Source organism: Pongo abelii, chromosome 22 (assembly GCF_028885655.2).
Source record: "Pongo abelii isolate AG06213 chromosome 22, NHGRI_mPonAbe1-v2.0_pri, whole genome shotgun sequence".
NCBI lineage: Eukaryota > Metazoa > Chordata > Mammalia > Primates > Hominidae > Pongo > Pongo abelii.
In genome coordinates this window covers 24,287,864-24,310,185 of record NC_072007.2, presented here as the reverse complement: position 1 = coordinate 24,310,185, position 22,322 = coordinate 24,287,864, and the positions used below count along the sequence as shown (strand labels likewise).

The 22,322-nt window shown below is 35.3% G+C and overlaps 1 protein-coding gene across 2 annotated transcripts in view; it reads left to right on the top strand.

The window, feature by feature from the left end:
- Positions 1-22,322, top strand: part of SAMSN1 (SAM domain, SH3 domain and nuclear localization signals 1) — a 172,260-nt gene that overhangs the window by 121,717 nt on the left and 28,221 nt on the right. For both annotated transcript variants that reach the window (XM_054542837.2, XM_002830562.4), the window contains 2 exons: positions 14,563-14,634; positions 18,744-18,893. In XM_054542837.2, coding sequence (XP_054398812.1) covers positions 14,563-14,634; positions 18,744-18,893 — 222 coding nt within the window. The remainder of the gene's footprint in view (positions 1-14,562; positions 14,635-18,743; positions 18,894-22,322) is intronic.

The following is a 22,322-nucleotide window of genomic DNA, read 5'->3' as shown; positions in this document are numbered from 1 at the left end:
CAATTACTCTAGATCTTTCTCCACTTCCAGTTGACTAATCCCTCCATGCTGCCAGCCCCACATTTGACTTGACTGCCTTTACCTACACTCTCCAGCCTTTGTTATTCTTTCCTTCCTCCCATCCAAATGTAACTCTGCCACAACCCACTAGACCTCTATTAGGAATTATTTGAAAACTAAAAAGTAAAACATCTGTTTGACCCCCTTGACTCATGCTTTCTGGCTGCATATTAAAAATAATAGCAAAAACCGTGATTACTTTTGCACCAACCTAATATTAAAATCATCTGGGGTGTTTTATAAAAATACCTATGTCTGGGCCCTAATACCAGATCTTCTGGTTTGGTTGGTAGAGTGAGGCCCATGTTCCTGATGATCTGACCACTCTCATACATTTCTGTCTGTCCTCCTCTTAGCCTAAAACACTCTGTGCTTTTTTTCCAACTCATGAACTCTTATCTATTCGAATTTATAGGTGGACTGTCACTTCCTCAAGAAAGCCTCCATCAGTTACCCCAGGGTAGTGTATTAGGGTCAGTCTAGCAGAGCAGTAGGCAACGTGAACTAAAGGCGTAGAGACCTGAGTGTGAATGTCTTCTTTGATCTTTCTTAACCAGGGGACTTTGAACATTTTCTTAAGCCTCTTGAGCCTCATTGTGGTAATCAGGAAAAGGATAAGTCTTAAAGCATGTCACATAGGGTTGATGTGAGAATTAAGAAAATTACCATATGTAAGCTTCCTAGCTGGTAGTACATGTCCATTTAATAATCTCTCCCTCTGGTGGCGGGCGCCTGTATTCCCAGCTACTTGGGAGGCTGAGGCAGGAGAATGGCGTGAACCCGGGAGGCGGAGCTTGCAGTGAGCCGAGATCGCGCCACTGCACTCCAGCCTGGGCGACAGCGAGACTCCGTCTCGAAAAAAAAGGAAAAAAAAAAAATCTCTCCCTCCTTTCTATTTTCATAATGCTTGTTCCACATTTCTCTGTTTGTTGTTGTTGTTGTTGTTTAAACTCACAGTTTTTCAGTATGTGCTCCCAACTAGATTCACCATCAAGAACAGAGGATCAGGGGATGTAGCTGACTCATATGTGCATCCCTGGGATTTTTGTTGAGGATTCAAGAGGGATTGAACTCAGTCTACCTGACTTTCAGATTCCTTGTGCTTTTTATAACACTTTGGCTACCACTGAAAACATTGATAGTATAGAACATAGAGGTGATTTCTCAATATATGTATGATGAGTGTGAAATGACTAATGGATAATATTAGTCATCTACAGAAGTAGTCTACTCCAGAAGATAGTTTGTAAATGCGTCACTGATAAAGATCTGGGTAACACCCACATCAAAACAAAGTAACCATTCCTAGAATCAAAATAATCAAACATTGTTATGCTGAGGTTTGGTGTTGTGAAATTGTCTTGGGTATTAGTTTTTCTAGTCAGGCTAGGTCTAGTAGAAGTAGGGACAGCAGCCCTCCTATTTTTCGAATGTCTTGTTCATTGTTGAGGTTACAAATGATGGACCCAGAGCATATAAATAAGAGGGCTTTAAAGAAGGCGTGGGATTTTTCGTTCGGTCAGCATTAGAAATGCTATGGCGATTAGGGTAGATATGATAAGGAGTAGGAGGTTAATTATGGGCATTTTGTTAAGAAGAGGAGTTGAACCTCTGACTGTAAAGCTTTAAATTTTATGCAATTGCCGGGCTCTGCCATCTTAACAAACCCTTTTCTCGGGTGGAAAGTATTAGCAAAAGGGTGTTGCTTTGCAGACAGCCTAGAAATGTGTGGGAGAGTAGATATTTGCCACTGTGTCTGCAAATCATGCAAAACAGCTGAAGCAAATATCCCTTTGGTTGGACAGACTTCTCTTAGGTGAAATGTGTACGTAAGGCTAGGAGAAGAACTTCATGTCTCTAGTCTTAATACCACTTAATTGACTTTACTGTGACCACCACACGAATCAAACAAACTTCCAGCAATGATCTGGTGTCCTGTGTCATGTTTCTTTCAGGGGAAACAATTTTTTGATCAGTCAACATGAATATGCATTTTTCTTGGCAGATGAATTTCTCACAGCAAATCAATGCTCGCTTGGTTAGTATTGCCATTTTTGATATATTATCAGTTTGGTTTATGAATTAGTCACCTTGAAGTTGTATATTTCTGCAAGCTTAAAAAATAAAGTTCCCATACTCGTTGAGGTGAGGGCCTGACCCTGGACATAGAGACATGATACCTGACCAATGTATTGGCTTCCTAAAAGGATTGAGCTAAGTTGCTAAGTACTGGCTTCACTTCCAGGTACATTTTCTCTACAAAAGGAAAATGAATACGATTAAATAACTAAATTTCTTTATTATATTTTTTATAGTTTTAACAGCTTAAACTCCAGGAGTAAGAGTCAAGTCAAATTTACCTTGTATCAAAATCTACATAGTGATAACGGCATTCATCTCAGTGATACGGCATTTGGTTAAAAAGGGTAAATTGGAATTTTCTGGGGTTTTTTTCCCCTGAATACTTTATGTGGTTACAGTTGTGCTACTGCTATTTTTAATTAAATAAAAGTGGCTGGACATGGTGGCTCACACCTGTAATCCCAATGCTTTGGGGTGCTGAAGTGGGAGGATCACTTGACAGGAGCTCAAGACCAGCCTGGGCAACATAGTGAGACTTTGTCTCTACAAAAAATAGAAAAAAAAAATATTAGCTGAGCATGGTGGTGCACATCTGTAGTCCCAGCTACTCAAGAGGCTGAAGCAGGAGATTGCTTGAGCTTAGGAGTTCAAGGTTATAGTGAGCTATGATCACATCACCGCACTCCAGTCTTGGCAACCCTGGAGCAAGAGATCCTGTCTCAATAAATAAATAAATAAATAAATAAATAATAAAAGTAATAAAATATTAAATATATACATTTTGTAATACTTATGATTATAGTTTCTTTACATTGTTAGTTATTACATAGCAATCATCTTTTATCTTTTGTTTGATTTGTATGTTAGGACATCTAAAAATTTCAAATTACTTTAAGATTATGACTATCTCACTGTAATTATCAATTATGAAAAAGTCATTACCAATAAAACAAATGTTTATAACTTTAAAAATACAGTTCCTTCAAAGATAAATGTTCTACAATTATTGAACATTACATTATAGGTCAAAGAGTGATTATAAACTGAGTTTATTTTTACCACTACTCATACATTTCAACACTGCTATTAACCCCCTCAATAGATTGAAATATTCACCTAACCAAATCCCAGTTTGCTAAAAGGTAAATAAATGTAATTGACAATAAAAACAGTTATAGGACACTAACATCTCTCCCAAACATCCTAACATGAACTTACTGTTTTATTTTCCCACCCATTCTTCCTCTATTTGGGATTACATACCATATACTTGCCCCACATAAACATGTCTGTTCTTACTAAGAAAAAAAGTGTTAAATTCCTAAGACTAGCAGCAGCGGGTGCTGCCTGGGATGGGAATGTTTATAAGCTTTATGATATTAACTGCAGCACTCAACCTCAGGTGGCATAAAGCATGCAAAAAAGAACTTTCTGTCAGTTTTATTATTTCTAAAAAGGTTCCCCTTGAAGCAGAAGAGTGACCTTGCTCTGCTGAGCTGACATATGCCACTGGATTAATGGTCGAGCTCTGCTGGAGGGAAGCTCACGGAAACGCTACAACTCCAGAAGCTGGGCTGGCGGTGACCATTAATCAGGGGGCCCAAAATCATGCATCAGACACACTCATTTAAAAGTAGTAAAAATGACTCAAAAAAAAAACTTTTTGAGAATTAGCTTATTGTTTGTCATGACTTGTGTTCAAGGAGATCACCAAATGACTAAAATATCCCTTGGGCAGACCTTTAGAAACGTTACTGTGTACCCAGAGGCCAAGTGAATGCAGAGGACTTTTAAGACTAACGGAAGTAAAACGGAGTTTTTGTTCCAGATAATTTGATAGGAAAGTTGGTTAAAAGGATTTTGTCTTCCCAACTTAATTTTCACATCTTTATTTAACTATAATTTCAAAGTAATGGGTACTATAAATGTTTGCCTCTTGGTGATAATTTTATTTTATTTTAAAAACTGGAGTAACTGAAATTTAGTAGTGTAAAGATGAGATGGGTAAACTGTTAGGAAATATTTCAGGAAACTAAAGTTTTGTTAACATACTCAATTATCACATATGTTTAAAAGTTTTGGGGCTTAAAAGTACTGCACATTCTTCCATCGTGTTAGATAATAAAAAATTTTCGAGATTTCCTCTCTCTCTGATTATTGAAAAGAAAAAAAAAAAGCTTACATCTAAGATCCTGAAAGAAATTGCTCAATTTAACTTAGCTAATAATAAGTTACTCTTGGGTTTTCTTTTTTAACTCCTTTGATGATAAAATTGTATAGACATAATTTCTCTTTTACACTTTTAATAGTTTGGCTTTTAGATTAATGACAGTATACAAAATACATATGATAAATCTTATTAACAGTACAACAAATAGAAAAATCAGTCACTTATTACAAAAACCAGAATAAATTTGGTATTTAAGTTTATGGTTAATATAGTAAGGTCTATTGAGATCAATATTCAAAGTTATTCTTCTCTTAACTAATAGTTGCTTTTTTAAACCATCATCTTCAATATTACCTTTTGTCTATTTGCCATATCCTATACAGCAGTATTATTTAGGCAGAATTATTTATTTGTAGAATTATTTGTTTTTGAAGTTTAGTTATAGAATTAAAATAGTTGAAAATGATGTGACTAGTTAAAATATTATTTAATATTCTATAATAAATAGAAAAATAAAATATGCACAGAAAAGACAGTTAATTTCCAAACTTATGGAAGAATAATGTATATTTTTTGTAAATTGAAAATTTCAGTCATCCATCCTTTGAATTGCCCTCCCTGTATCAAGGTACGTAGATAACAAAATTATTAATGCAAAATTTGCTCAGGGAAATAATTTGAGTAGAGGTGGCAAATGCAATTCCTCTCTTCTTCCCCTAAACACCCACTATCTCCTGTAACCACTGTGCACACGTTAATCATGACTTTTTAACTCTCAAAGTGGCTTTAGAACGCTTCTCAACACAGCTCTTCATGAAACTTTGACAAACTATCCATGCTGGTGCATGAGTTGAAAACTTTTTGCCAATTTTAGTTTCGAGAGATAGTTCATCCAGACAATGAAAAATCCCAATGAAATATTCCTATAACAAATATAAAACATTTTTATAGTGACCTAAATGATTATGTTTACTAGAGACAGTATTTATTTCTCTCCTATGAAAGTTTGGGAGAGAATTATATTAGATACTAGACACATTTTTTATCATCCAGTGATCCATCTTATACATAACATATGTTCCACTACCTTTGTTACTTATCATAACTTTAGCAATCACAATCTTTGGATTTGGTTATTATTTCTTTTCTTTCTTTTTTTTTTTTTGAGATGGCGTCTTGCTCTGTCGCCCAGGCTAGAGTGCAGTGGCTCGATCTCGGCTCACTGCAAGCTCCGCCTCCCGGGTTCATGCCATTCTCCTGCCTCAGCCTCCCGAGTAGCTGGGACTACAGGCACCCGCCACCACACTCGGCTAATTTTTTTGTATTTTTAGTAGGGATGGGGTTTCACCGTGTTAGCCAGGATGGTCTCGATCTCTCTGACCTCGTGATCTGCCTGCCTTGGCCTCCCAAAGTGCTGGGATTACAGGCGTGAGCCACTGCGCCCGGCCGGATTTGGTGATTATTTCTAAAGAGCCTCTTGTTTAACAATTATACAAATCTACTAATTTTTGAAAATGGTTAAGTGAATTCAAATTATATTGATTCCAGCTAATTTTACTCCCCAAATCTGATTATTTTAGTGTACCATTCTGTAGACAAACTATAAATTAAGTAGGTATAGGCACAGGCACACAAAATGCCTTTCAGTTACTAAGTAGTCAACACAAATGAGTATTTGTAAATGAATGAATGCAAATTTCCAAGTTGACATCTACTACACATTTTAACTTCTTTTATTTTGTATATGAATATAATCTGCTTATAGGAATTGATTCTATATTTGTGTATCTTTCATTTGAACAGGATTCTATTTAGCTCTTATGGTTTGGAATGATTTTGTCCATGGCACTAATATAGTATACATTTCTCTCAGGGTTGATTCTTATTTATTCATACCGACAGCCCTTACACTGAGTACTAAGTTGAGCCATAGAAGCCACTTAGTGTATTTATGTTAAATTACATGATGCAAACCCTTATAGTCTTTAAACATCAACAAATTATTGTCATTAGTTGCAACATGATTAAGTTCTAATTTATTTTCGTGTAACTGAGAGATGTAAGATTTTTGGCATTTAACTTGAAGAGTAATGTGGGATCTGTCATTTGCCATAGTTTTGCCCAAGTCTCACGACTGTAGGATTTTTATCCGTTGGAGATACAGCATGTAATAACAGGGCAATCAATATGCACTAAAACATTCACTAAATGGCATCAGAAAAGGGTTTCATAAGGGAGGTGAGACTTAATCCTGCCCTTGAAGAGTGGGCTGGGTTTGAGTAGGTGGAATAAAAGAAGACCAATATTCCTTGAACAAAAAACAGTAGGAGCAAAAGCTTAGAGATATAAATGAGTTCCTCCACAGTGGCCAGCAAGAAGTGTTAGAAATTCTGCTAAATCAGATTGACTAGCATTACCTGTTACCATACAGAATCACACATGCACTGCATACTGAGTATGAGCTTTATTTTGTTGACTGAGGAAAAACTATTTAAAAACTCTGAGCCTCAGTTCTCATCATCTGTGAATTGGAGAAGTTAATGCCTAACTCAGAGGGGGATTGTGTTTATCTAATGAAATAATTACGGATAAATAGCATGGCATGGAGTTTGGCAGGTGGAAAGCTCTTGGTAACGGTCATGGCAATGTGGAGCAAGCTTTACATTTTGGAAAGAAGAATGAGATGATGAGACATGGTACTTTAGATGATTAGAGGGGCAAGCATTTGGGGACAAATAATCTGAAAATTGTTGCATTGGTTCAGGAAATAGCACACACTTGAGTAAAAGTAATGAAAAAAATACCTTCAATAAAGTTTGGAGAAATAATTGAACGTATGTACAGGCTGGGAGAATGTGCATTTGTGGTGTCTTACATTTTACATTATGTGTCCAAACTCTCCAAAGAGAGCAATGAGCAAATACCATTTTCCAATGGGGCTGGTAAAGGTTCAGAGGTTGGGCCAAAACAGATCCTCAGGGGAGCAGGACATAAGCACAGAGCCTTTTGTTAGTACATCTGCCTTGCAGCCCAGAGGCAGGCAGAGGGTGCCTTATGGGCTGGGGCAGGCATAAAATTGGGTTCCCTGGGGAAATTCTTGAGAATTTTAAGGAAGTGTTGGCATAATGAAAGAATTCCAGGAGGACCAAGAAGCACCATTTATTTATTTTTGTATTTATTTTAGTGGTACTTATTTATGGGTTTATTAGTTAGAGAAGAAGAGAAAGAAGGAATAGAAAGTGCACAATAACATAATTTTATAGGAGTGAGCAGGCCAAGCAGAAGTTTCACAATAGGGAAAACAAATTGAGCAGTTCACGGTAGTGTCATCATGGGCACATTTTCTAAAGCTTTTCATTTCCTTTTTAATAGTTTTTTAAAGAATTGATTATACCAATTCTTTGGCCATCTTATGCTTTCTACCTGAAAAAGCAATATTTAAAACATGTAACAGTATTATTTAATTTTAATATTTAAAACATATCAAAATATTATTTAAGAACTCCTTTCAAGTAAAATAGAATATCATAATTTCTATTCATTTCCCAGAAGTGTAGCATGACTTACAGTCTATGGATACAATGTAAATAATAAGAATGAGATATGGTTGTACATTTGAGTCTTTTTTACTCATCAAACTTGTTGCATAAAATAGGCTGGTATGAATAACCACTTTTAGAGGTTATGGATCATTCTGCATTTTTTTTTTTTTTTTTAGTTCTAGTTTCTTTCCTTCAGGTAATCTTCGAGATGGTTTCAATTTGCAGAGAACATTTCTAGTGTCACAGCAACTTCTGAAAGCAAATGTTTAGCACGGAAATTTTGACAAAACATTGTAAAACCGTGGTGGAATCAGAATCTGCACTTCTTGAAGATATTTTGCAGTTAATAGAAAAGTTACTGAACCAGAAAGAGAGAATAGACTGGCTGTTGTTCTTAGAGTCCAGATGTACATTGAAAATTTTTGAAGCATTGATATATGTTTGAGCTTTGGGTTGCCTTTATCCCTGGATAAAACGTGAGTGTCGAAGACGAGGCTTTACAGCTCTGGTTGTCTTTTAGCCGTCAGTTTCCTGATACCCCACAGAATTGTATTCCAGTGGTACCACATGACACTGAGGCAATTCTAACTGATTATTTTAAGAGAGTTAAATTTGTTTCACCTCTTCAAGAGATCTGAGTACCCGAGTTAGTTAGAACAATTAAATCCTCGAGTGTCTTTGGATAAAGGCTGACAAGCTTATTGAGATTTAGCTTTTATTATAGTAGAACATTCATATAAGGGTGTGCTGAAACAGAATTCTGATCTTTGAGTACATTACTAACCAACGTTCTTTGTGCAATATTTAGAAGAGGTGAGAACTTGTTGGGAGAGTGTAATTTTTAATTTGCCAGTATATTTCAAAGTACTGCAGATGTGTGACTCACATATGCAAATTTTTTCTTTGAAATAGACTGTGAAACTTTTCCACTAGCACCTTACCCAAATATTAAGTCATGCTGGAGATGAGATTTCATCTGAAGACTCCCAAAGTTAGTGGCTGGCTAAGAAAGAAAATGAGGGTCAAGTTCTTCTGGTTTTGATCAGAAGCTTGATTCAGATTTCTACATAGAAACCCTCTAATTTTCATTCATGTTCATAAACGCAGGCTGGTCAGTATTCTAGGAAACCTAGTTAGTTTCATTCTTTCTATCAAACTAACTTTGCCATAATTTTTATTCTGCTCAGAAAGCAAGCCTCTTGGAAAGAAGACAGGATCTAGATTCTGTAATAGAATGGCATAGGGGAGAGTATATCAGAGTGGAGAATTTTTAAAAAGAAACTTTTTGCAAGTTCTGGTTTCAACAGTTTCCTTATTGAGAAGAGCTAGATGATAACTAAGAACACTGCCAGCTTTATATCATGAAACAATATTCTGTAATAATTAGGATTGTTTTGCAAAACTGGAGAGGTGACTAATAAAAAAAAAAGAATCTCCTTAAGTTCTTTTATATTACTCATTAGATTGCATAGAAACACACATACACAAATGTGTTCAAACACCCCAGCTGACCCTGGTTCTGTACTATTTTTGGGTAAGCCAAGTGGACTGTGTGGAAGAAGGTTAACTACACCATGTGATTGCAGATAGTCTTGAGAACAGCAATCCAAGGGCATATATTTATATCAGAAAGTTAGTTGTACTAAAATGAATTTAGGAAACACAACTTTATTTTCTTCCCTTTCTGTACTTCCAAACAACCATGACCTAAACCATATTATGATTTTTTTTAAAACAAATTAAAGTTATGAAACCGGCTGGGCATGGCAGCTCATGCCTGTAATCCCAGCACTTTGGGAGGCCAAGGCGGGCGAATTGCCTGAGGTCAGGAGTTCAACATCAGCCTGGCTAACACGGTGAAACCCTGTCTCTACTAAAAATACAAAAAAATTAGCTGGGCGTGGGGGTGCACGCCTGTAATCCCAGCTACTCGGCAGGGGCTGAGGCAGGAGAATCGCTTCAACCCAGGAGGTAAAGGTTGCAGTGAGCCGAGATGGAGCCACTGCACTCCAGCCTGCGTGACAGAGGGAGACTCGGTCTCAAAATAAGTAAATAAATAAATAAAGTTATAAGACCACTAACTTTTATAAATCATTTTAGCTATTATATAGAAATATTTCTTTTGATAACCCAACAATTTATTATGGAACATTTTAAATATATGTAAAATTAGAGAGTAGTAAAATCTACCCCCGTGTGTCCACCGTCCAGCTAATTATTCAAGAATGGCCAATTGTGTTTCTTCCTCATAGCCGCACATTTGCTGCTCCTCACTAGATTATTTCAAATTGTAAATAAGAGAGTAACATTACTTCCTTAACATCAAATAGCTAGTCATTTAAAAAATTTACCCAGTTGTCTTTTGATGTTTTTGGTATAGTGGTTTATTTGATCTATATTTAAACAAGATTCATGGATTATACTTGGATAATATGTTTCTGAAGTCTCTTAGTTTATACTTTAACTCTTTCTTAAAATTTTTTTATATTGATTTGCTGAAGAACCTGGGTTGTTTTGCTCTGTATTTTCTTGTCTGTATTTTTTCCGACTGACTGTATCTTCCTGGTATCATTTAACATGCTCCTCTGTCTCTTTTTTTCCTTAAATGTGGTAGCTAGATACAGAGCTTGGTGTGATTGCTTTCTTGCTTCCTTTCTTTCTTATAAACAATATTTCATTAGTTGTATTTAATGCTTCTATCACAAAGCACATATTCTGGTTATCTCCTTTTGTGCGATTTTAGTGGCCATTGATGATCATTGCCTGGATCCAACATTGCATTAGGGGTTTGCAAAATGGTAATCTTATTATTTCATCATTTTTAATTGATTAGCTGAAGTATGAACATATATAGAACAATTTCCCCTCATCCACTATTTAGTTGATGAACTATTTAGTTGATGAAATAGGTTTCATACAGGAAAGGCAGATTAAATGTCTAAGTGGTCCCTTTATTTGTTAGTTTTCAGAATATAATTATAACATTTCCCAATGTAACTGATGAATTTTTCTTTTTAGTATCCTTATGAACTCATGAATTTTGACATTAGATGTATTTCAATATATTGCACTTTTCTCCATTTTGCTTTTTCAACTTACACTGTATGCTAGAGGTTATTCTGTTGCATATAAAAAGATGTATTTAATTTTTTACAGCTTCATACATTTGCATTGTGTGGATGTACCATATATTACTCAATCAGTATCCTCTTGATGAACATTAGGCTTTACAGCTTTTTGATAATATGAAAGTGCTACAGTGAATATGGAAATGTAAACAATTCATATCCAAATGTATTGCTGGTAAAGACATCTAGAAATGGAATTCTTGGGACAAAGGGCAAATGTATATGTAATTTTGCTAGATATTGCCAAATTTCCATCTACAGGTATTGTGCCATTTTACAAATGCATTTCTAATTGCATAAGGAAAGACTGGAAACATTCATGTAGAGTATAAAGACTAAATGTGATCTAAAGTCAACAGACACAAAGAACTATCTAAAATATATATAGCATTTTTATTTAAGCTCATCTTCTTTTTGACAGCTGTTTGTTTATATAATAACTCTGTCTTGATAAGAACTTCTGTCATAAGATAATATTTACTAAGTCTAATATATTACAATTATATAAGCAACATTATCAATATTCAAACACATTCTTTTATTAAGTACTATTATTTAGGAAGCAAGCTTTGTTTCCATATAATTCACCTTGTTATCATAAAACTTGACAAGAACAGAAGTTATAAATGTGTTCATTGTCCAGACCTCATAGTAGACATTAGTCCTTTTTTGTCATAAGCCATAATCTATACATTATAAAACCATCTGAGAAAGTTAGTTACTAACTTTTAAACTAGAGAATAATGAACAAATGTAAATGTTCTTTTAAATATTTAGATTTTCTTCTTAAGGGTGTCTTAACATGGATTGATATACTCCTATGGCATAAAGCTATTGAGTAATTAGCGATGAGCTGACTGACAAAACCCAAAGTAATAATAGTCCTGTGTCCTTCTTAAACCACGACTCCTAAATCTGCTTTTCTTTATTGATATAATGAGGGGAGAATTAACTTTAAAAGGTGGTGGCTATCGATTACTTAATGGAAGAAGATAATGTAGCAAAATGCCGAAACGAGACTATTCTGTGCTCTCCTGTGAACAGGACCCATTATCCCGTTGTGGAAATCACACCCTTCCTCTCATTAATATTTAACAGGCTATATGTAGGCTACAAAATTGCCTTGGGCATGGGCTCCAATCAGCCATAGAATGGTTTTAAGTATATAAAAGAGTAATAGATTTCCGTGTGTTCAGATTGTTTATAAGCAGGACAACAATACTCTCAATTCCCTTCTGTGATTGCTGAGCAATGACAGCCAGATGGAAACACCTCCTAGGCAAGTTGGAGTGATTCATATTCTGGGAAGCCACTGTAGGCTAGTAAGTACTACATAAGAAGACTTTGTATTTTCCAGTGTGGTTCTCAGTTTCAGCTTTCGTTTCTGCTCCTCTCACTACAGGCTGAAGGGCTCGTTCAGCCGGGGTGGCAAGTCAGCAAAAGGCGTTAATTGTGTCTAACACAGCTATCATCCTTGGGGCAATATTCTGTATCACACCGTCTATCAAGCTAACCCCTTGCCAGACATCAAGATCTTTTTATTTCAGTTCTTTTAAAAGGGAAACAAAAATCTTTAAAGATAGCTGGTAGGGAGACATAAGAGCTTCTAGGGACTAGGAGCCCTTCAAGTTGTCTTATACTAAAATGGGCTGTGATTTCTGAAAGGACAATATAGCAGGTCCTCCAATAACATCGTTTTCTCCAACATCATTTTGTTATAATAATATTGATGGAGAAAAAAAAAATCAGTTCCTGACCAGGGTCACTGTCTGTGCAGGGTTTGCACAATCTTCTCATTACTGTGTGGGTTTCCTCCCACATCCCAAAGAAGTGCATTCCAGGTCAATTGGCATTAGCGTGTCCAAATTGTTCCACAATGAGGAATGTGGATGTGTGCTTCAGTGTGCCCTGCGATGGAACAGCACCCTGTCCAGGGCTGGTTCCTGCCTTGTGCCCTGAGTTGTGGGGATAGGCTCTGGCCACTCACAGCAACCCTGAGCTGGAATAACTGGGGAAATAATTATGTTAATTTTTTAAATTAATTTTTCTTAAATGTATGTATGGATCGCATTTGTTTCAGTGTTTCCCATTAGAAGTGTTTGGGTCTTTATTTAGAAATTTGATAATGTTTTTGTGATGAGAAATAGATCATAGGAACTTGTCATTTGAACTCGTGATTTCAAGTAGCCTATGGTAAAGTGGATTTTGTTACACCCGGTTTTGCTTAAGGTAGCAATTTCCGTGATCCCATCGACAGCATTAAGGGAGGCCTTGTTGTACAAGGTTTCATAGATTACTGACTCCCATTATTAATTTTCTAAATTACCAGATTATATGTCAGTACCACCAGTTTATTTTTAAAATATGATAAACTTGAAATAAGATAAAGTCCTTTAGAAAGAAAATAGTCTCGGGATTTATGAGTACACAAAGAACCCAACATCAGATATCCACCATCCCAAACAATGCATAAAATTAGATAGTGAGGAAATATCAATTTTTTGACTCAATGACTCAAAAGAATTTTAAAATATGTTTAAGAGATTCATTTATTTTGTTGCATATCAGAAATTATTTATAATTGCCTGCCTACATTGAGTTGCATAATAAAAATGCAGCTTTGTAAGCAAAAAGTATTCAAGGCAACATCTTCTATTAACATACTGAGCTTTTTCTCAAAACCAGTGAATGAAACTGACCCAGAGGTCTCATTGTAATTCTATGTTAAATGTGGAAAAATTCCATTTTACTCCCAACCTTGGACTGTGCGTACCTAAACGCTGCTTTCAATTTATTAGTAAGTCTATGTGTGTGCCTTCTTTTTCTGATACCCAGCAGAGAATTTCAAACGATCAAGAGTTGGTAATAGAAAATGCACTTATGTTCTTTTTTTTTTTAACAAACTTGATCTTTTATTTTCATTTTTATTTTAATTTTCTGGGTACATGTGCAGGATGTACAGGTTTGTTACATAAGTAAACATGTGCCATGGTGTTTTGCTGCACCTGTCAACCCATCACCTAGGTATTAAGCCTATCATGCATTAGCTATTTTTCCTGATGCTCTCCCTCTCCCCGCCCTCCACCCCACAGGCCCCAGCGTGTCAACAAATTTGATCTTTGTGAGGCGTAATGGTGGATCTATTCAGATGCTTGCTTTTTGTTTGTGTGTTTTGTTGTTGTTATTTGTTTATTGGTTGGTTGGTTAGTACTACACGCTGTTAAGTTTGTGGTTAGCTCATTTCAAGAAGCTTTAGTTTGGAATTCATGGATTCTTCAGCTGCCACTTCAAACAGCAAAATTAAAATAAAAAATTTAAAATAATTTAACCAAGATTTTCTCCAAGGTGCTTACTTAACACTATGACAAAAAGCATAGAAAGACATTTGATCAACTGTAAATATAAAAATGTTAATAGGTATACCTTCACAGCCTTTGGATATTCCAGAGAGAAGAGCTTTTTAAAGCCTGTGTTTGCAAGAGACGGTGCTTATTAAACTATAATCTAATATACTTATCAGTTTGGGCAGTGAAAATAACAAACTCTAAGTTTCCTTTCCTTTTTCTTTTCCATTTTATAGCGAAGCAGCAGTTTTGGGAATTTCGATCGTTTTCGGAATAATTCTTTATCAAAACCAGATGATTCAACTGAGGTTCGTAGTTTATTCCATTTTTATGAATGTTATGCAAACACATTATGAAATATTATGAAGACAATGTCACTTTTGCAAAGTAAAATAAGAAAAATAAATACATTTTAAAATTACAGCCTTGCATATGTTTTTGTGATAAATGAACAAACCATTATTTAGTACTGTTGTAGAAAGCAATGGGTTCTTGTCACATGACCAGGAAAATTCAGGCACACAGACACATTGTAGAGTGAGTAGGGCAGGGTATATTGGGTGAAAAGGAAAAAAAAAAAAGAGGAACTCTCAGCAAAGCGAGAGTCCTGCTAGCAGGTCCCTACCTTACAGATTGAATCCCAGGCTACCACATAGCAACAAAAGAGGCCAGGCTCCTCCCTGCAGCAAACCACACGAACTTCCCATCGCTCCATCCCCTGCCCCCAGTGCACAGGTGGGCATTATTAAGAGAGAATCAGTTGGGAAAGGGTGGGCTTCATCCAGGATCGGCAGTCTGGTTTTTCAGCCTCCAAGCTGTTTTAGGCTTGAAGGCGAGGTTTCGCAAGGGACCCTTGGCTGTTTCCTGTCTCTATCAGTACCCAGTACCATGCTGGGCATTAAAAGTAAAATCTTATTTTAAGAAGCCTAACAGATGTTTGGGAAAGCAAAACATGAACCCGAAAAGATAGAATTCAAACTGACACTGACAATTCCAAATTTCCTGAGTATTTCTACTATAAAACAATGTGTGTATATATATACGTACACACACACACACACATTGTATTTATACACGTTATTTGATAGATATATATAAAATTTTATGTAAGTTGTAATTGCTTTAAGTTAGAACAAGATTAAGTGGCCCAACTGTAAATTTGTTAAGGAGAGCATACGGCTGCTCAACTGGACTCTCACTCTTCAGTGTACACTGAAACATCCCATTGGTGAGTGCTACGTACACATTTGTAAACTACAAACATTTTAATTGTAGCTTAAGAAAAACTTCCCATAAAATTGTTTACATAATAATAATTTCAATAATATGTACATTTAATTGAGCATTCACGATGAAATAAGCACAATGCTAAATTTATCTATCTATAACAATTTACCTATCTATAACATAGGAACTGTTAGTATATCTATTTTGCTACTGCAGAAATATGCTTGCTTCATCAAATAAAATTACTTCTAAATTACAGAGTGAATAAATGACAAAGGCAGAACTCAACCTTTTCTCTGGCTCCAAAGTTTGCCATATTATCTCATAAAGTAGGGGCCACATTTGCTAAGTGATTAATGACAGGTACAACAACAACTAATAAAATAGTACAGGGAAGGGGTGTCTACTAAGAAAACTGAAAATACTGATTTTCTGAAAATACTGAAAATAAATTGAACCTGATTCAGCAACTTCACAGGTAATATATTCTTTTTAGATCAATAGGTTTTTAGATCTTATGCTTACTTTCAAATATATCTATCTGTAATATTTTAAAATATTTTAATTTTAGTAATGATCCCTTTTATTAATTTATTATTTATATATTCACATCAGTAAACTTGTACATAACTATACAGTCAATCAACATTTACATAATTGTAAGTAATAAATGTAATATATACATATAAATCTCTCTCTGGCCACATATGTGTGTGTGTGTGTATATATATATGGAGAGAGAGAGAAACTGTATATAATTTTATTTATTTTCAGTTGGCATCTTGTGTAAATTTTTAATTCTCCACAATCATACATATATTCTACTGCTATTTAGTTTGTAATTCTGGAATTAACCTATACAAGATAGCTCATGTTCATTCAGTTTCATTGGTTAATAATGGTGGCCTAGTAATTTGTAAAAGAATTTAGTGAACCTAACAAAATAGTGTGCATATTTTTCAACAATCCAGCACTCATTCAAAAAATAACTACTGTATGACAGGTTTTCCCTTAGACACTCAGGAAGTACTGTTGCAACAACACATGAAAATCCTTGCTTCATGCCTGGAGTCTATAGGAGAAGACAAATCTTAAAAAGACAAGAACAAAACCTTAAGTAATATTTAAATAGAAATTTAATTCAGGCTATGGAGAAAGGCATAGAAAAATGTTAACACTCAAAAGACATAAACATAGTTTCTTTGTAGCTTCTGTAAATAATGCTAGAAAAACCTGAAAAATATGTGCGGTACATTTTTCTGAAGCTTAGAAATGGTAGAGTAACACAAGTAGTAATTAACATTTCTTATTTATGTTAGTTAGCAGAATAATTTTATAATGAAGACAGAGAAAGTTTAAGTAGAGAGAAGAAAAGGCTAACTCTAAAATTTTAAAGTGCTTCCAAATTATATTTTATTCAGGGCTTTTGAATTAAGCAAAGAATCTTTGCCTTGATTTTAACCTTGAATGTAGAAATTAATAAAGTGCAATGAGGGTTTAAATTGGCTGTCCATTCATATTTATCATAGGCAATTTGGGGTAAGATATGAAGCAAAATATAATATTGATTAATAATGATGTTAACTATGTAGTTAAACTTTTATATTAAAGTATTCAAGTTCACTAAAGAGAAGTTTCCCATCATTTTTTATATTAAGTGAATGACTACCTGTCCACCTATCAGGAATGGTGGGCAGTGTTAAACTAGATGTCCTTCGAGTTTCCTTTCTTGCAAATATAAGGTATTTCAGGACATGTAACCCAAACATGTCCTCCAAGAAAAAAAATCTGCAACGTTCTACATGAGAAGTTTCATTTATTCAAATAATATCAAGTGCCAGCTCTGTGCTTGGGAGTAACTCTAGACACTCAAAGAAAACAGACAAAGTCTCAAGTCTCATGGAGCATGCATCATAGTGGGAGACGCAGACGATAATCAAATGAACAAACATATTATCGGGTAATGTTAACTGCTTAGAGGAATAATTAATCAGGGCCAGTAAACAGGATGTATGGAAGTGTGGAGGGTGATCAATCAGAAAATTGCTCTCCTATTATATGACATGTGAATAGAAACCTGGACGACTGAAGGAAGAAATTCTTGGATATCTAGGGGAAGCCAATGGCAAAAGCAAATACAAACTTGGTGAGAACCTGATAGAGAAACTGCAAGGGGGCTAGCATGGCAATACTTCATTACAGTTGTTTTCAAACTTTAGCGAGTATCAGAATCACTTGAAGAGCTTGCTAAAGCACAAACTTCTCCCAAGTGATGTTAATGCCGCTGGTCCAGGGATCATATTTTGAGAACAGCTGCTCTAGTGAGCAAGGGAGACTTGAGAAGTAGCGAGGGGCAAGGTGGGTGGTGAGGATATTTTATTTCATATAGATTCTATATAATGTAATGTATATCACATAATATATTAATTATATTGACAGAACATTATTTTATGTTATGATATATAGAGTCTTGTGGCTGTGAACAGTGTGTTTTATTCTGAGTCATTGGTTTAACAAAATTCCTAAGCACAGACTGAAGCAGTCCAAATAAGATGTTTGATTAATATAGCATGTGAATTACATGAAGATTTCTGTACTAATGGCTGGAACTAGTTCATATTTACTATTGTTAGAGAATATGGGAAATGTGCACACTAAGATGAAAAAAAAAATCTAACATTTCTCAGTGGATTTAATGAACACAAAAACTTCTTTAAAATAATCACAATCATCTCAATTTCTATGAGAAGCAATGGGATATTTTAAGGCCTATTCAACACAGATAGATGCTATGGCCTATCTAAAGCTTCCAATAAAATATTTTTCATCTATGTAGACATAAGAACTCCTTATACCTGGTATTTAATATTATTTGTTCATCTCAAGAAGAGGGAATAAAATGATTCTTCAATACAGCTATTTAAAAAATAACCAAAATTCTCTAAAAGAGTTGCAGATGTGAGGCTCAAGTCCTCTAACATCACAAGTTTTACTTTCTGAGTTTGTAACACAAGCAACCAGGCCTGGAAAACTTTAAAAATATGTGTTATGTCCAGATTGTTAGAAATTTTGGAGGCTGCTGCAAAGAATGCATGCAAAATCCACAAACAGATTGTTCTCTGTAACTGATTTCAGATCAATGTTTTTTATTGCTTTATTATTTTGTCTTTTGTAAACAATTCTAAACTAGGCACATGAAAGAGACCCCACAAATGAAAGTGGAGAACAAAGTAAAACTTCAAATAATGGAGGCGGTTTGGGCAAAAAAATGAGAGCTATTTCATGGACAATGAAGAAAAAAGTGGGTAAAAAGTACATCAAAGCCCTTTCTGAGGAAAAGGTAAATATTCTCTGATAATCATTTGTATTTTTCTACTAAAACTTTCTTAAACTATTCAGCTAGACTATAGAAGTGCTTGGTACTTTATGAAGTACTTAAGCATTTGTTTTCTTCTTCAGTCATTATGCCCAGAAGTTGGGTGGAAGGAAGTATTACTTTCATTTTAACAGAAGAAACTGACACTCAGAAAGATCATGCATCAGCTGGGCGCAGTGGCTCACACCTGTAATCCGAGCACTTTGGAAGGCCGAGGTGGGAAGATCACCTGAGGTCAGGAGTTCAAGACCAGCCTGGCCAACATGGTGAAACCCCGTTTCTACTAAAAATACAAAAATTAGCTGAGCATGGTGGTGCACGCCTGTAGTCCTAGCTACTCGGGAGGCTGAGGAAGAAGAATCGCTTGAACCCGGGAGGCAAGGGTTGCAGTGAGCCCTGATCATACCACTGCACTTCAGCCTGGCAACAGAGAAAGACGGCATCTCAAAAAAAAAAAAAAAAAAAGATCATGCATCTAGAACGTGATGTGTGAAGAACAACACGTCATTAATTTTGTAGCAAGCATCAATACTTCATTCCTTTTTATTGCCAAATAATATTTCTCCTTTTATGGATGGACCACATTTAATGTATCCATTTATCACTTAGTGATTACCTGGGTTGCTTTCACTTTTTGGCTATTATGAATAATGCTGCTACAGATACTTCTGTTCAATTTTTTGTGTGGAAATATTTTTTCATTTCTCTTGGATATATAGTAACTCTATGTCTAATAGAGAAACTGGCAAATTGTTTTTTTAAGCAGCTGCATCATTTGACATTCCCATCAACAATGTATGAGGGTTCCAATTTCTCTACATCATTGCCAACACTTGTTATTGTCTGCATTTTTAATACTAGCCATCCTAGTGGATGTGAGGTGGAATCTCATTGTGATTTTGATTTACATTTGGTTGTATTTTACGTTTCCCTGATGACTAATAATGTCAAGAATCTTTTCATGTGCTCTTTAGTCATTTATCGATCTTTGTGGAGAAGTGTTTTTCAAATCCATTGTTCATTTTTAATTGGGTTATTTATCTTCTTATTGTTGAGTTTTAAATGTTTTTTGTATATTCTGGATGCAAGTTTTTTATCAGATATATGACTTGCAATATAATATATTTTCTCCAATTCTGTGGATTATATTTTTATTTTCTTGATGGTATTGTTTGTAGCACAAATGTATTTAATTTTATTATAGTCCAATTATCTTTTTTTGGTCACTTGTGCTTTTGGTAACATATTTAAGAAACCATTGTCTAACCTAATGTAATGAAGATTTATTCCCATGTTTTCTTCTAAGAGGCCAATAGTCTCTTAAATTTTGGTGTATCATTTATTTCAAGATAATTTTACTGTATAGTATATAGGAAGAGTCCACCTTCATTCTTTTGCATGTAGATATACAGTTGTCCTAACACTATTTGTTGAAAAGACTATTCTTTTCCTATTTGACTGTCTTGGTATTCTTGTTAAAAATCAGTTGACCATAAATATATTGTCATAAATATATGGATCGTAAATAGGTGACTTTACTTATGGATTCTCAATTCTACTTTATTGATTTTTATGTCTTATGTCCATTCTCTTTTTCAATCCACTTCAACAGGGCTCTGTCCCCAGTACTCCATTAAAATAGCTGTCGCCGTCAGTAGTGACCTCTGTGTTGCCAAGTCCAATTGTCACTTTTCTTTCTCCTTACTACTTTTCAACTGTATTTGACCCAAGTGCTGATTTCCTTACATATAAAACATCCACTTTCCTTGTTTTTTTTTGACTGGGCATGCTTCTGGCATTTCTTCTTCCTCATAGCTTCCTTTCTTGGCTCTGCTTTCTTTCTCATCCCTTGAAACATCTTCCTGAGGCTTGTTCCTAGATCCTCCACTGAATCTACTCTCTCCCCTTAAGTCAGCTCATCTACTCTCATGATTTTGTTTTTCACAACTATATCTCTAGATATGACCTCTTCACTTATCTGCTGTATTACTACAATCAATTGCTTATTTGATATCTTCATTTAGATGTCCAGTAGACATCCAAAACCTAATATATCCAAAGCTAATATATTTATTCTCTACACTTTTACAAGAAAAATGGTTTTCTCATCCAGTATTCCCAGTGGCAGCAGACAACACTGATCCCCAAAATAAATAAAAACAAAAATATAAAAAAGAGGAAGAAAGAAAAGAAAACCTAACAATCACCCTAAATTCCTTATTTTTCTCACTTTTCACACTAATTCATCAGTAAATTCTCTGAATTGTATTACCAAGTATATATAAACTCCCTAATTTCTCCATGTAAACTATTCCTGCTTTAGACTAAATAACCAACCTTTCTTTCCTGGATTACTGTCATAATCCCCTAATTGCTTTCCATTCTTTTTATTCTTTCCCCCATAAAATTTATTCTCCATATGAGAGCCAGAAATATCTCTGACAAGTGGAAATCGGGTCATGGTTAAAATTTCAGTGTCTTCATAGTGCACCCCTTTACTTGGTGTGTTCATTCTAGTCCTCTGAGAAGCAGATCCCGAGAAAGGAGTAGAAACACCACAGATTTATGGGAGGAAATGCTAGGAAGGCTAAAGAGAAAGCCTTTAGACTGCAATGTAAATCTGACATCTATAAAAGGATAAGGAAAAGGAAGAAGAATCAGGTAGAGAGAGTCTCATACTTCAGCAGAATACTGAGAAAGCTTTGGTCAGATTGATGGGGGATTCTTATACTAAAGTTTTCCATTACGGGAACCCTACATTCCACTAGAATGGGCTCAAACAATACCCCTATTTTTTCAGTTACTGGAAGGGAACATGGCTTTAGTGCAAATGGAGTGATGGATACAGAGGGGCAGTCCTGGGGCTGTCAGTAAAGAAGGGTCCCACAGCAAGAGATCTAAGTGGCACATTTCCATGGCCACCACACACGGTCTATAAAGCTTTTCTTGATGTGGCTCCAGTCTACATCCCTGAACTCACACACTAATATTCTCCTTTCTCTCACTACATTAGCCTTGCTGTTTTCTCCTGCACAACCCAAGATAATTCTGAGTTCAATTATTTTGCTGTTGCTGTTCCTTTTGCTTGGAAAACTGTCTCCAAAGCTTCACATAAGTTACATTTTCTTATCCTTTAGGTCAATAATTCAGGGCATACATTACTGTATGACAGAGGTCTTTGGAGGATACTCCATTTAAATCAGCCAACCCCTAACCCTAACCTCAGCAACAAATTCTCTCACATCACCCAGTTTTATTTCTTTCATAACACTTATTATTCTCTGAAATTGTCTTATTGTGTTTATACACACCTCCCCAAATACTCTACACAGACACGCACACACACGCACACACACACACACACACAGCTAACACAATAGAATATCCTTCATT